The 14,517-nt window shown below is 38.0% G+C and overlaps 1 protein-coding gene across 3 annotated transcripts in view; it reads right to left on the reverse strand.

Moving 5' to 3' along the window:
• Window positions 1-202: 202 nt before the first annotated feature.
• Window positions 203-14,517, reverse strand: part of LOC149144569 (F-box protein At1g60400-like) — a 38,580-nt gene continuing 24,265 nt past the window's right edge. For all 3 annotated transcript variants that reach the window (XM_089448490.1, XM_089448491.1, XM_089448489.1), the window contains one exon: window positions 203-928. In XM_089448490.1, the coding sequence (XP_089304616.1) occupies window positions 623-928 (306 nt within the window). In that variant the 3' untranslated portion in view covers window positions 203-622. The remainder of the gene's footprint in view (window positions 929-14,517) is intronic.

The raw sequence follows: 14,517 nt of genomic DNA on the forward strand, positions 1-14,517 counted from the left end.
ATAGCATGTACAATATGTAATTTTTCCTACTTAATGAAAAGTTACGAATTTTTCCAGGGGAAAAAAACAACATTTCCTTTGTAATCATACTATTCCACTAAATAATAAATTAAAACAATATAAAAAAATAATGTTTACAAAACATGAAATGCTTTGAAAAAAAAAATTACTAACAAAATTCTTTATGAAATGACCAGCTTTAATTGAAAAGACCAGCTTAATGGCAATAAAGTATTCCGGAAGAGGTTACATTGCTTTTTTAAATCGGCTTTTCGTCCAGGAGAAACTAACAACCCATGAAAACAATATTGTCAGCCAAAGAATCAAGTGAAATGCAACCCATATAGTTGATAACACCATGCTATCTGATTTGTAATGGACAAAAATTTTCCGAAAGTCCAGACATTCATACTGTAATGCATCCAATGTTACATCAGGAAACAGAGATTGAGCTGCTAACTTATGTAAGAAATATTTTATCGTCAGACATAACTAAATAGAGATGTAGATTACCTAAAAATGTTTTACCGCTCCTTAGCCATGGCAACAAGGAGGTCAACACTTAAAACATAGACTATAGGATGGCAGAGAGCCTTTTGGAGTTTCTGTATGCTGCATATTTTCATTCAAAATTCTGAAAGCTCACACATATTCTTGCTCGAGTTGAAGCACTTCCATTCAGATACAATAGCTTATTCAGAAAGGTATCTGCTTCCTTCTTTACAGAAGAAGTTGTCCCAACAGCCGATTGCCTTTTGGATAAACATGGTAATTCCACTTCCATTATTTCAAGAGCAGAAGCGCTCTTAAGCAACTTATCCAATATGGTTATTTCCCCTTTATCAAATTGGTATATACGTACCTTCACTTTCCGAAGGTTACCCAGTAGAGAGATCTCACAAGGTAGTATTGGATCTCTTACTAACACCTGCATTTACATCCCATGTACAAGTTAAATTTGGTCTTCCCGTTAATAACTATCACATTATCAATATACAGGATTATGGTCAGGATATTATATCCATTATACAATAGCAACACATTAATCCATCACAATACAATAACTCATGGATACATATATTATACGATGGCAACATCGCAATACAATAATTTATGGACATAGGTTATAGGATGGAAATTCAGTCATCTAATCCAACACAATAATTTACTTTTGTTTATTCCTGTTTTTCTTTTGTTTAGATTTGAGTTCTAGCTATTTTTGTGAAAGAATTTGTTAAATCTAGTGAAATTGGTAAAAAAAAAAAATGAAAATTTGGCAGAATTATGAGTAAATTTTGATGAGGGATCTCAAGAAAGATGAGGCCTATGCTGGAATGTTGTGTGGATTTGGTTTCTCGTTGTACTCACAAGATCATTTTGTGCTCTGTTACCATGGTAAATAGTAATTAGGCAAGTTGTTTTTGATACTTTTCAGATTCTTTGTTGTGATGATATAAACGCTGCTCCTGGAATAAATGCTATACTTCCTTTTCCAATTTATCCTCCTGATTTGAAAGGCAATACCCAACTCTTGAATCTGCTTACCCTAATTTTACACTTAGACAAGGCTCTTACCCTAATGAGTAATTAGAGAATAATATTTGTTCCTACCGAATGGGGTGTTAGTTTGACAACGAATTTGGGTAAAATGTAGTTAAACAGTTTTTGTAACGAGTAATTTAGTTATGTAACGGTAGTTATTCACATGAATATATCGAATGCTCATGTAGATGTAAATTCATTCTTGAATAAAGCATATACAAATTCAGTTTCATTTTTCTTGGTCTTCTCCCATTTTCTTGCTATTCCTTCTACAATCTCTGCTGTTATTTCTACAAGTGGTATCAGAGCTCGAGAGCCGAGCGATTGGGCGTAGGCGTGAAGGATTTTTGCTGAGGAGAACGCTGAAAGCGTGAAGACCTTTGCTGAGCGTAGGCGTGAAGGATTTTTGCTGAGGAGAACGCTGAAAGCGTGAAGACCTTTGCTGAGCGTAGGCGTGAAGGATTTTTGCTGAGGAGAACGCTGAAAGCGTGAAGACTTTTGCTGAGCGTAGGTAATGACCTTTGCTGTGTAAAACGCCGGGAAAAAAAAAAAGACCTGCGCTGTTGCTATCTGATGCGTGCTCCTGCTGAGCGTAGTACCTGCGCTGTTGCTATCTGATGCGTGCTCCTGCTGAGCCCTTTGCTGTGTAAAACGCCGGAAAATGACCTGCGTTGTTGCTATCTGATGCTTGCTCCTGCTGAGCGTAGTCCAAAATAAAAAAAACTGAGAGTAAGGCTGTGTATGCATGCTGGCCGGTGGTACTGGGTGTGTGGCTGCGTTTACTTGAGACCAGTGAGACGTGAAGGGCTGTCGTCGTGTCTGCCAGTTGCTGCAAGTAGGATCTGCGTGAAATCCGGGTATTGATCGGAGTTTCCAGATTTTTTTTTCCAGCAGAAATTTTTTTCTGAAGTTTGAAATCAAGTCAAGTTGTGGTTTTTAGAAAAATATTAAAAAAAAGGGAAGGGTTTGCAGAATTTTTTTTTTTAAAGACAGCAGCAGATTGAAAAAGTTGTTCAGAAATTTTTTTTAGACATCAGAGATTGAAAAGGGTGTTGTTTTTTTTTACAAATATTGTAGAAGAACAAGTTTACAAGGGATTTGCACGAATGTTGTGAAACTAGAAAAACAAAAGGGTTTACAAGAAACAAAGGATTTGAAACTTGTCTTTCTGTTTGAATTGGGGAAGTTTTTTTTTTTTGAAAGCCTGAAATCCTAGGAAGGAGGAACAATGGCCAAGATGTCGAATGCAAGATTCGAGGTGGAGAAATTCACCGGAAAGAGCAATTTTGCTCTTTGGAAACTGAAGGTTAAGGATCTGCTTGTGCAACAAGGGTTGCACAAGGCATTGGATGGGGTTACTAAGAAACCTACAACCATGACTACTTCAGACTGGGAGGACTTGGATGCCCGAGCTCTCAGTACCATCCGGTTATGTCTAGCGGATGAAGTTCTCTTCAACATCGTTGAAGAAACTACGGCGTCAGGTTTGTGGGAAAAACTTGAAAACCTTTATATGACAAAATCATTAACCAACAGAATTTATCTGAAACGACAATTATACAGTCTTCGAATGAAAGAAGGTTCAAGCGTTGCAGAACATTTGAATGTTTTTAATACACTAATTTGTCAATTAACAGATATGGAAGTCAAAATACAGGAAGAAGATAAAGCCATAACCTTGTTGTGTTCTCTGCCTGAATCATGGGATCACTTCGTAACCTCAATCAGCTTCAGCTCTGCTGATTCTTTGAAGTTTGAATCAGTCGTGGGAGCTCTTTTGTCTGAAAAAGTACGAAGGAAATCCAGCACTGATACAACTGCATCAGAAGCCATGGTCGCTAGAGGACGCTCAAAGGAAAGAGGAGACAAACCAAGGGGGTCTTCCAGGTCGAAATCGAAGGGCAAAAAGTGTAAGGCAAAATGTTGGAATTGCGGTAAAGTTGGACACTTGAAGAAGGACTGTTGGAAACGGAAGGAATCCGAAAACCTGAAGAACGAAGCGAATCAGGCTGATTCAGGTATTGTAGACGAAGTTTTATCTGCTGAAGAATTGTGTATGATAGATGAAACTTCACCTGAATGTAATGTCTCTCAGAGTTTTGATAGCTGGCTGTTAGACTCTGGTGCTTCGCATCATATGTGCCCACATAGAAACTGGTTTACTTCGTATGAAAATGTAAACGGTAGTTCTGTGTTTATGGGTAACAATATGTCATGTCAGACTGTTGGGATGGGAGATATCAGGATTAAGATGTATGATAACACAGTTAGGACATTAACTAGTGTTAGACATGTACCTGATTTGAAGAAAAATTTAATCTCTTTGGGAGTGTTGGATTCAGATGGTTATAAGTTTACAGGTCAGGATGGCGTCTTGAAGGTCTTCAAAGGTGCTCTTATGGTTATGAAGGCAGAAAAGGTCGGAAATCTTTACAGGTTAAAAGGAAGTACTCAGGTCGGTGAAGCAGCGGTTGCGTCAGAAAAGGAAGAAGCAGGTACTCGTCTGTGGCATCAGCGTTTGGGTCATATGAGCGAGAAAGGTCTTCACATACTGATGAAACGTAAATCTCTTCCCGGTCTGAAATCCTTGAATTTAGATTTCTGTAAACATTGTGTGTATGGAAAACAGTGTAAACAGAGATTTAAAGTTGGCAATCATAATAGTAAAGATGTTTTAGACTACATTCATTCTGATCTGTGGGGGCCTTCCCCTGTTATGTCATATGGAGGTGCATTGTATTTTTTAACATTCATTGATGATTACTCTCGTAGAGTTTGGGTCTATATGCTAAAAAGGAAAGCTGATGTATTCAATGTCTTTAAACAATTTAAAGTAATGGTAGAGAAAAGAACAGGCAAATCTATTAAATGTCTAAGAACTGACAATGGTGGTGAGTTCACTTCTGTTGAGTTTGAACAATACTGTAAGGATGAGGGCATTGTTAGACACAAAACTGCTGTTTATACTCCTCAGCAAAATGGTGTTGCTGAGCGTATGAATCAGACTCTTATGGAAAGAGCCAGAAGCATGATCAGCAATGCTAACTTGCAAAAGGAGTTGTGGGCAGAAGCAGTATCTACTGCTTGTTATTTAGTTAACAGATCACCTTCAGTAGCGATTGATTGTAAAATTCCTGAAGAAGTTTGGACAGGTCAGTCTTGTGACTATTCTCATTTGAGGATATTTGGCTGTGATGCTTATTCTCTTATTCCGAAAAATCAGCGTTCAAAATTAGATCCAAAGTCGAAATGTTATGTCTTTGTTGGGTATGACTATGCAGTGAAAGGATATAGGTTGTGGGATCCTACATTGCGGAAGATAGTCATTAGTAGAGATGTAACATTTGATGAATCCTCTTTGTTAAAATCAAATGTTGAAAGAGTTGAACAGGAACAGGTATCGCCGTGTCAACGAGTTCAGTTGGAGGCTAGATCTTTCGGTGACAGTCGAAAGGAAGGAGAGACTTCTGGAGACAAAGGTGTTGAAGACACAAAGGAAGCCGTTGAAGCTTCTGAACCAGTGCAAGTTTCTGAACCAGTTCAGCAACCAGTCACTCTGAGAAGGTCAACAAGGGAAAGGAAAACTCCCAAAAGGTATGAAGATTCTGCTTCATCTTTTGCTTTGGTCACTGAAGATGGGGAACCGTCTTGTTATCAGGAAGCGATAGATGATACAGATAGCGAGAAATGGAAAAAGGCTATGGAAGAAGAAATGGACTCCTTAGCCAAGAACAATACCTGGGATCTTGTAGAGCTTCCTGAAGGGAGAAGTGTTGTTGGATGTAAATGGGTCTTCAAGCTGAAACGGAAAGTTGATGGTAGTATCGAGAGATATAAGGCGAGACTGGTAGCAAAAGGGTATTCTCAGGTTGAAGGTATAGACTTTCATGAGATTTTTTCTCCAGTTGTAAAACTTGTTTCTATACGTACTGTGTTGGCACTAACTGCGTTGCTTAATCTTGAGTTAGAACAGTTAGATGTTAAAACAACTTTTCTACATGGTGATTTGAACGAAGAGATATATATGGAACAACCAGAAGGTTTTGTACGAGGTCGCAACAGAAGATTAGTTTGCAAGCTCAGGAAATCATTGTATGGTCTGAGGCAGTCTCCCAGACAATGGTACAAGAAGTTTGATTCCTTCATGGTGAGCCAGAACTTTATAAGAAGTGAGTATGATCATTGTGTGTACTTCAAAAGTTTCAATGGCATATTTATTATCTTAGCTTTGTATGTTGACGATATGCTTATTGCAAGCAAAAGCATGGAAGAGATCAACAGGTTAAAGGCTCAACTCTCTAGGGCGTTTGATATGAAGGATCTTGGAGCAGCAAAACATATTTTGGGCATGGAGATACACAGAGACAGGAAAAATGGTAAGCTTTGGTTATCACAGCAGAAGTATGTGGAGAAGGTACTTGAAAAGTTCTCTATGAATAATGTGAAACCTGTTAATGTTCCCCTAGCTTCCCATTTTAAGCTTTCTTCGGTTTTGAGTCCTAGAGCTGATGAAGAAAAGCAGTATATGTCTCATGTACCATATGCAAATGCGGTAGGCAACTTAATGTATGCGATGGTATCTACAAGACCTGACATTTCACATGCAGTTGGAGTTGTCAGCAGGTTCATGGCAAATCCAGGTAAAGAACATTGGCTAGCAGTGAAATGGGTGCTTCGATATCTAAGAAGAACAAGAGATCATTGCATCGTCTTTAATGGTAGTGAAGGATCAGTCTGCGGATATGTAGATGCTGACTATGCAGGTGATTTGGACAAAAGAAGATCTACTACAGGTTACGTCTTTACTCTTGCAGGTGGAGCAATTAGTTGGATGTCAAAGCTTCAAGACACGGTTGCATTGTCCACTACCGAAGTTGAATATATAGCTGCTTCAGATGCCAGTAAAGAAGCACTCTGGTTAAAGGGTTTGCTCGATGAAATTGGAAGAACGCAGGAGAAAGTGAGTGTACTTTGTGACAGTCAAAGTGCTATTCACTTGGCCACAAACCCTGCCTACCACAGCAGAACCAAGCACATTGATGTGAGATATCATTTTCTGAGACATGTGATCGATGGTGGAAAAGTAGCTCTTAAAAAGGTCCATACACGAGAAAATTGTGCAGACATATTCACAAAGCCAGTTACAGTAGAGAAGTTGCGGTGGTGTTTAGCTTCTCTTGGCTTGCAGGAGAGATGATGAATGAGAAAATTGTTGTCAAGGTGGAGTTTGTTAGTTTGACAACGAATTTGGGTAAAATGTAGTTAAACAGTTTTTGTAACGAGTAATTTAGTTATGTAACGGTAGTTATTCACATGAATATATCGAATGCTCATGTAGATGTAAATTCATTCTTGAATAAAGCATATACAAATTCAGTTTCATTTTTCTTGGTCTTCTCCCATTTTCTTGCTATTCCTTCTACAATCTCTGCTGTTATTTCTACATGGGGAATAATGGTTGAAATAGGAGGGCCGAATCTGAGTCCAGCCTTACTAATTTGTCTGGCCACTCAAATAGCTAAACTGAAGTAGTTGAAATAAGAGGGCCGAATCTGAGGCCAGCCTTACTAATCTGTCTGGCCATTCAAATAGCTAGATACGAAGTAGTGATAACATAGATCGGGAAGAACTTTACCTTGAGCTATGTTAAATGCCCTCTTCTCCTTTCTCTGTTCTGGTAAGGAATAGAGTGATGTCGTAATCGAAATTTTCTTCTTTACTGTTTCATTTTCCCACTCGGTTTTGGTTCTTCCTCACCCTCATATTTTGGGAAGCAATCCTTCCAGGATAGAAATTTTCTGATATCAATGGAAATTTCTGTTAAGTTCCAGAATAATGATGGAAGGTAGTTATCAATAGATATTAGTTTCTAGATTAAACCATTTTCAAATTTGTCAAAAATGATGATCAATATGGAACATGAAAGTTTAGTTTAAAAGAATTTATATTTCAAAAATTTTTAACAGTGATGAAAAAAGATTTTGAATCTAATTGTTGCATCAGTTCTATGTAACTGTGACTTTGTGTCAAGACTGCTTGTCGTATAAATTAAACAAGCTATTTTATATTTTGAAGGTTTTGTCTAGTGTTTTATTTTGTACTAAAGTTTAAAGGGTTTGGTGACTGTTATTTTGTACACACCACAAGGGTTCCAGTCCTGTATAAATAGGGTTGGCTTCATGTAATTGGGGCCAATTACAAGTCATCCGGTATATTTGGCCTGAACATTATGCAACATGCAGAATTTTGCCTAGAATCATAAATTGGAATGTATTTGGCCAGAACATTATGCAACATGCAGAATTTTGCCTAGAATTATAAATTGGAGTGTTTTAAACTGGAATGTTTCGGCCATGATTGTGTGAACCGGCCTGAACATTATGCAACATGCAGAATCTTGCCTAGAATCATAAATTGGAATGTTTCACGATCCAGAATTCCATCTATGTTTAAACCATGCAAGAGAACCCACGAGAATATTTGAGAGAACAGTGCATGAAAATGGCGAGAAGGATCAGTTCAAATTAGGTTTCTGTGCTCTACATTTATTAGTTACTATTGCTGTTTTCGTAATCAGTCCATGCAATCTTTTTCGGAGAGTTCTTGTAAATTAACTATATTTGGACAGTGAAAGGATCGTAAATTTAACGATAGCCTAACTAATACACAATAGCCTTTTTCCCTGGTCAATTTATATATACAGAGCTACCCGGAGCCCGCCGTTCCTCCTTGAAATTTCTACCTCAACACCTTGCCTAACCAAAAAGATATCGACAATATTCAGCAGGCATTATTTTTAATTATTATTTTTTAATTTGATGATAACGTGCCAGCATCTCTCATGCTTAGCTACAGGGCGTCTCACTGAATTCATGAGCTTTATGCCAAACACTGAGCCTTCCGTGTTATGTATGGATTTAAGAGAGGTCTGTTATAGCCATAACCATAGTTTACATACATAAATGCATGACTTGTTTGAGAGAGAGAGACAGACCATGATAATGGTGTACAACACAGGATTAAGCTATACTATGTAAATTGAATGTGCTTATGCCATGATCAGATCATGAACTCTTATGGAATTATGTATATGCTATGTCAATTGAATGTGCTTATGTCATGATCAGATCATGGACTCTTATGGAATTAATACATATAGCTCTTGCTCCCAGACAAATAAAAGATATTCATGTCTATTCCTCTCAACAGCTGAAACCAAGTACACAGAATAAAGCAAATTATTAAGGAATGGTAAGCAGCATAATCCTTTGAAACTTTTAATCAATGTTGCTTGAATAATTCCAAGATATCAAAGCTAGAGCCAAATTAAATAGCTCCTGTATACATTCAATCAATGGCATTATGGCATTAGAGATGATAAACCGTTTGTACATAAACATGTATAGATATTCTCCTTAAGCTGTAGCTGAAGGGACTAAATGCAGTATTTCTATCACAAGTAAATCAGGATATTATTTACAAACAAAAAAAGGAGAGGAAGCTACTAACAGTAACGATTTCATGTGCTTGGAGACCTAATGCTACCACAAAATGCATTTCCAGGCAACTTGGCTTGCAGATTTCTCTACAAGTCCTCTTTGTTGTTAATACCCACTAGCTATTAGGCCTGAGAAACTTTAACATTCCAAACCAGGCCTAATGTATTAGCCCTAAAGACAGACCTTAAATTAAATTATAATGCAAATATATATAATTATAACCTGCTCACAGAACTTTAGCCCTGTGAATCACCAAAAACTGAGAAAATTGGGCCATGAGCTACTTTGAGATTAGACCTTGCTTCCATCCCATTGTTATATGCCATATTATCACAGGCAGCTTTGGCAAGACCTGGAGATTGCTACTGCTGTTCCTGCTGGGATAAGTAGTGTAAGTTAATCCTTGCAAACTACTCTGGAGGCATTAGCATGTTTTCCATAAGTCAAGGATTTTGGAGCAGCGGATCCTTCAGAATTTTCACCGAAGATGACTGCACTATAATCAGATCGATTGGCCCCCATTAGACCATTGATGGCTAGAGCATTGGAGATATTGGTGTAAATCCCTGGAGTGGAGCTGCTAGCATTATTACTATTATTATTGACAGCAGATCCCAAGCTGATGAGGTTGTGTAGCTCATGAGTACTACCTCTGCAGATTAACATTGTGCAATTGCATTTGGAGATCCTGATTGTATGATGGCATTTTTTGCAGCTGATGATGTACCTGCGATGGGTTTCATTTCTGCTGGAGTGATATAAGAGGCAGCCACTCAGTTCTAGCTGCATTGCCAATATAATTAGTTGTCTGTGTCTGTGAACTCAATGTACACTCCTCGTCAGCACTGAGACCATTATTCACTGGTCCATCCACAGCTGACTCAGCTTCAGATTTGAGACGCTTTGCAGCTCCTATGGGCAATGTGCAGCTTTCAATAGTTTTCAAATCATATTTACTCATGTCAAAGTTTGTCACAGCCAGAAGATTTTGATCTTGGGCCTCGCTCAGAGTACTCCAATGTGTCACTGATTCACCATGGCTCAGATTACTCCAATGCAGTGTTGTGAACATCACGATTTAATCGTGATGTTTTCAAAGAATCACGATTTTTTTTGGCTTTCCGATAAAATCGGGCGATTTTTAAGGCATTTTTTTTTTCAAAAAAATCGTGAAAACATCGCGATTTTTTCCAAAAAATCTAGATTCGATGGGAAAAATCACCTTGGTCGGAAACAACGTGTTTTAAGTGCGATTTCTTGGTTTTTATTTCTCATTTTTTGCAGACAGCGGCCTTGTTTGAGAGTTGAGGAGGAGAAGAAGGTGACTACTAGGGCAAAGGAGGAGAAAAACGGAAGATTTTGGCATCCCAAGCAAGACAAAATCGTGTTTGGACCAAATTTCTTCGGCAAACTGTGGTTTCCAGATATGGGCACCAAATTTGGCCTTTTTTTTTGTTTTTTCTTGTTTTTTATTGGGTTTCTATAACCCATTGATTATCAATGATTTTTAGTGGATTTGATTATATTTTCTTTTTCATTTTTTTTGCATAGAGTGGAGAGGATTCATTTTGATAAAAAATGCAAAAACTTGATTGTTAGATTTATTAGTTTAATTTCTTCTTGTGCTTTATTTTTTTGCATCATTTTTGTTTGGGTTTGAATGTGCATTTTTTCTATTATTGTTGGATTGAGTTGAAGGTTTTTTTTTGTCAAAAATTCAATGTGTTGTGTGATGTATGTAATTTTTTATTTTTATTTTTATTTTTTTTATTTGCAATTCTTCTTGTGCCATAGGTTCAAGTTTCAACTTCAAACTTCATCTTACATTAAAACTCAAGAATTCAACCAAGTTACAAACATGCCAAGGAAATTGGACACTCTGTGGGAATTTGGTGAACATGATGGAGGGTTTGATAGATCAAACTTGTCTTGCAAGTTGTGTGGGCATCATATGACAGGGGGGGTTTATAGATTGAAGTATCACCTTGCAAAAATCCCTGGACATGAGATAGGGCCTTGCAAAAATACAACTCCAGAAATCATCCAAAAAGCTCTCAGATCATTGGAATAATTAGAGCAAGCCAAACTGTCCAATTCAGATTTAAGAAAGCAACTAGCAGGGAGAGTGTTAAGAGGTGAATATGAAAGTGGCATTGGTTCTACTTCAGCATCAATATCTACAACCAAACCTATAGCTACCTCATCATATTTTGTTCCTAGAACCACCGCTGGTTCACAACCATCTATCTTTTCAATGCTTAAAAAAAAGGAAAAAAAAGAAGCTGACAAGTTGGGCAAGTTTCTCCTTTGGAGTGATATTCCTTTCAGCATTGCAAGGAATAATCCATTTTTCCAGCCTGTTGTTGATGCTATTGCAATTGTTGGCCCAGGGTACAAAGTCCCTTCTTATGATGACTTTAGAGGCCGCATTCTTCAAGATGAAAAGGTTTACTGCACCAAAATATTGGAGGAGTTTAGGGCATCATGGGCATACACAGGATGCACTGTGATGTCAGATGGTTGGACCGATCAAAAAGGGAGAAGCCTTATAAAATTCTTGGTTAATTGTCCCAAGGGAACAATGTTTATGAAATCTGTTGATGCGTCTGCACATATCAAAGATGCAAAATTATTATGTGATTTGTTGGATGTGTTTATTTTGAAGGTGGGTGCAAAACATGTTGTCCAAGTCATAACGGACAATGCTGCAAATTATATTGTTGCTAGAAAGATGCTTATGGAGAGACATCCTATTTTATTTTGGACACCTTGTGCTGCACATTGCATTGATTTGATATTGGAGGACATATGAAAGATTTCTTTTGTCAAAGATCTTGTTGACTCATCTAAAAGCATTACAAAATTTATATATAATCATGCATATGTGCTTTATTTGATGAAAAATTCACCAACAACAAGGAGTTGGTGCGCCCCGCCATTACACGATTTGCCACCAGTTTCATATCTCTTCAATCCCTTTTGAATTCTATGTGGGATGTGAAGAGAATGTTTCTTTCAGATGAGTGTACTGCTTTGACATTTAGCTACAAACCATAGGGAGAGGCCATATGCAGATTAGTTTCATACCAAGAAAACTTCTAGGCGGGAATGCAGGAGGTGTGCAACATCACTGAACCTTTGGTAAAGGTTCTTCAATTAGTTGCCGCAAACCAGAGGGAGAGGCCATATGCATATTAGTTTCATACCAGGAAAACTTTTGGGCAGGAGTGCAGGAGGTGTGCAACATTACTGAACCATTGGTAAAGGTTCTTCGATTAGTTGATGGTGACAAGCCCACAATGGGCTACTTGTATGAGGCCATGGACAGGGCCAAAGAATCCATTTGTGCCTACTATGATGATAAGGGTTATGAGGGGTTTCAGAAACAACTCCTCCTATGGGAAGTGATTGATGAACGATGGAACAACACACTCCATCGTCCCATTCATGCTGCAACGATCTACCTGAACCCCACATTTTCTTACCCCTATGGGTTTTTATTTGATGCTGAGATCATGGATGGATTCTTCACCTATGTTCAGAGGATGGTGCCATCTCCAGCAGAACGTGTAGAAATTTCCAAAGAAACGGAGATATACAAGATGGCAGGTGGCACATTTAACTTTGAGATCACTGTGGTTGATAGGAATACTAAAATGCCAGGTATTTTTTAGTTTGCTTCAAATTTCATTGTTTCTTCAAGTTCATAACTTCATACTTTGCTTCAACTTTCAAATTTAATTTTTTTTCTTATGTTTATCTTATTTGTAATTTTGTTGTAGATGCATGGTGGAGAAGCTATGGTGCCAAAGTACCTCATCTGTGAAACCTTGCCATTCGAATCCTCAGCCAAACATGTAACTCCTCAGGATGTGAGCGCAACTAGAGTGTATTTGAAAAAATACACAACAAGAAGCACAACAAGTTAAACTTAAAAGTTAAAATATTCCAAATTTCCAATTAATTTTTTGAATTCATTAAATAATATTTTTTTTATAATTATTATTTTATGATCTATGTACAGGTTGGAGCCCCAACGACTTAATGATATGGTCTACGTCTACTACAATCTTCGATTGTGGGTGAGGCAACTTGGGAGGACACATGATATGGAGGCCATCTCATTGGATGGGATTGACACCACTGCTACATGAAGGGTTGAGGCCGAGAGGTCTCTCATGGAGTCTACCGATGATTGGTTAGGGCAAGAGGTAGTGGAAGGCGTAGAGGGGGTGAAGGAGGAGGAGAAGGAGGAGGAGGTGACACCACCTACGCAAGCTACCCCTGCCACCAGTAGAGGACGTGGTCTACCTCCTGTAGCTCCTAGTTCTTCAGCTTCTAAAGCACAGCAGAGTCCACTGCCAACTCCACCGAGATCTACATGTAGAGGGAAAGGGAAAGCTATTGCATTTTCTCGCAAGAGGGGCAGAGGAAATCAGTAGTATTAGTTATTTGGTTCATTTCATTGTATATGACATTATGACTCATGATATGAGATACATTATTATATTTTTTGTTGATATTTTGAGGCTGAGTTGGGACTCAGGAGACAGGGCTTACTATTCAAGACATTATTCACTGTTATGTGTGATGTAGCACTAGAAATGATATTACACATCTTATATATTAGTTCTTTTATCATATTTATGTGTCAATGTATTTATTTTATGTTATAGATGCTTTAGATATTAAAAAAAATGAATATTTTTGTATTTTTTGACTTTTTCCCGATTTTTACCGATTTTTTCCCGATTTTTACGATTTTTTCCAATTTTTCCCCTCGCTGATTTAATCCCGATCGCGATGTTCACAACACTGCTCCAGTGTCACTGATTCACCACGACTAAAAAAAAATATTGGTGCACTCCACTGACTTGGTCAGGATGGTGGGTTTCCAATTGCAATTGCTCTATTAGAATTTTCTTGTGCCTTTCCAGCAGCTCACAGACATCCTTCCTCAAAGCTTGTGGAATCAGACTGGTCTGTTGGCTGCTTGTTAAGCTTTCCATTCATGTCACCAAGCTTCTGCTCAATCCCATATTAATCCCATATAAATACTGAATTTTGTGGGGGTAGATGTGGGGTAAATCTTGGTGTATAAATAAAGAGTGCAGGAAACAACTGATGGAATGTTGGGGCCATGTTTTCATTCTCCTATTCTGCTTCTAGTCCAAGTTGGCACAGTCAATGATATAGGTTGGCATAGTCAGTGATACAGGTGGTCTAGTTAATGCTCAATATCCTCATATTTGGGCCAACCCTTGTGCCGCCTTAATTATTGCACTTGTGTTTCATTTAAAAGGTGGTACTCTTTCAAGGGGGACAAGATAATATTTCATAAGCCAAGGTGATGCTAAGGTTATCAAAGCTAGTCAAACCAGAGGCAATTCCTTCTTATCTGATATGTGTTTTATTCGCATATGATTTGATTCAGATTCTCTCCTAAGATCTACAAAATTCCCTCCCAGCTTTGTTC

Source organism: Pinus tabuliformis, chromosome X, assembly GCF_031772625.1.
Source record: "Pinus tabuliformis cultivar Carrire ecotype Pingquan chromosome X, CPIR1, whole genome shotgun sequence".
In the NCBI taxonomy this organism is placed as follows: Eukaryota; Viridiplantae; Streptophyta; class Pinopsida; order Pinales; family Pinaceae; genus Pinus; species Pinus tabuliformis.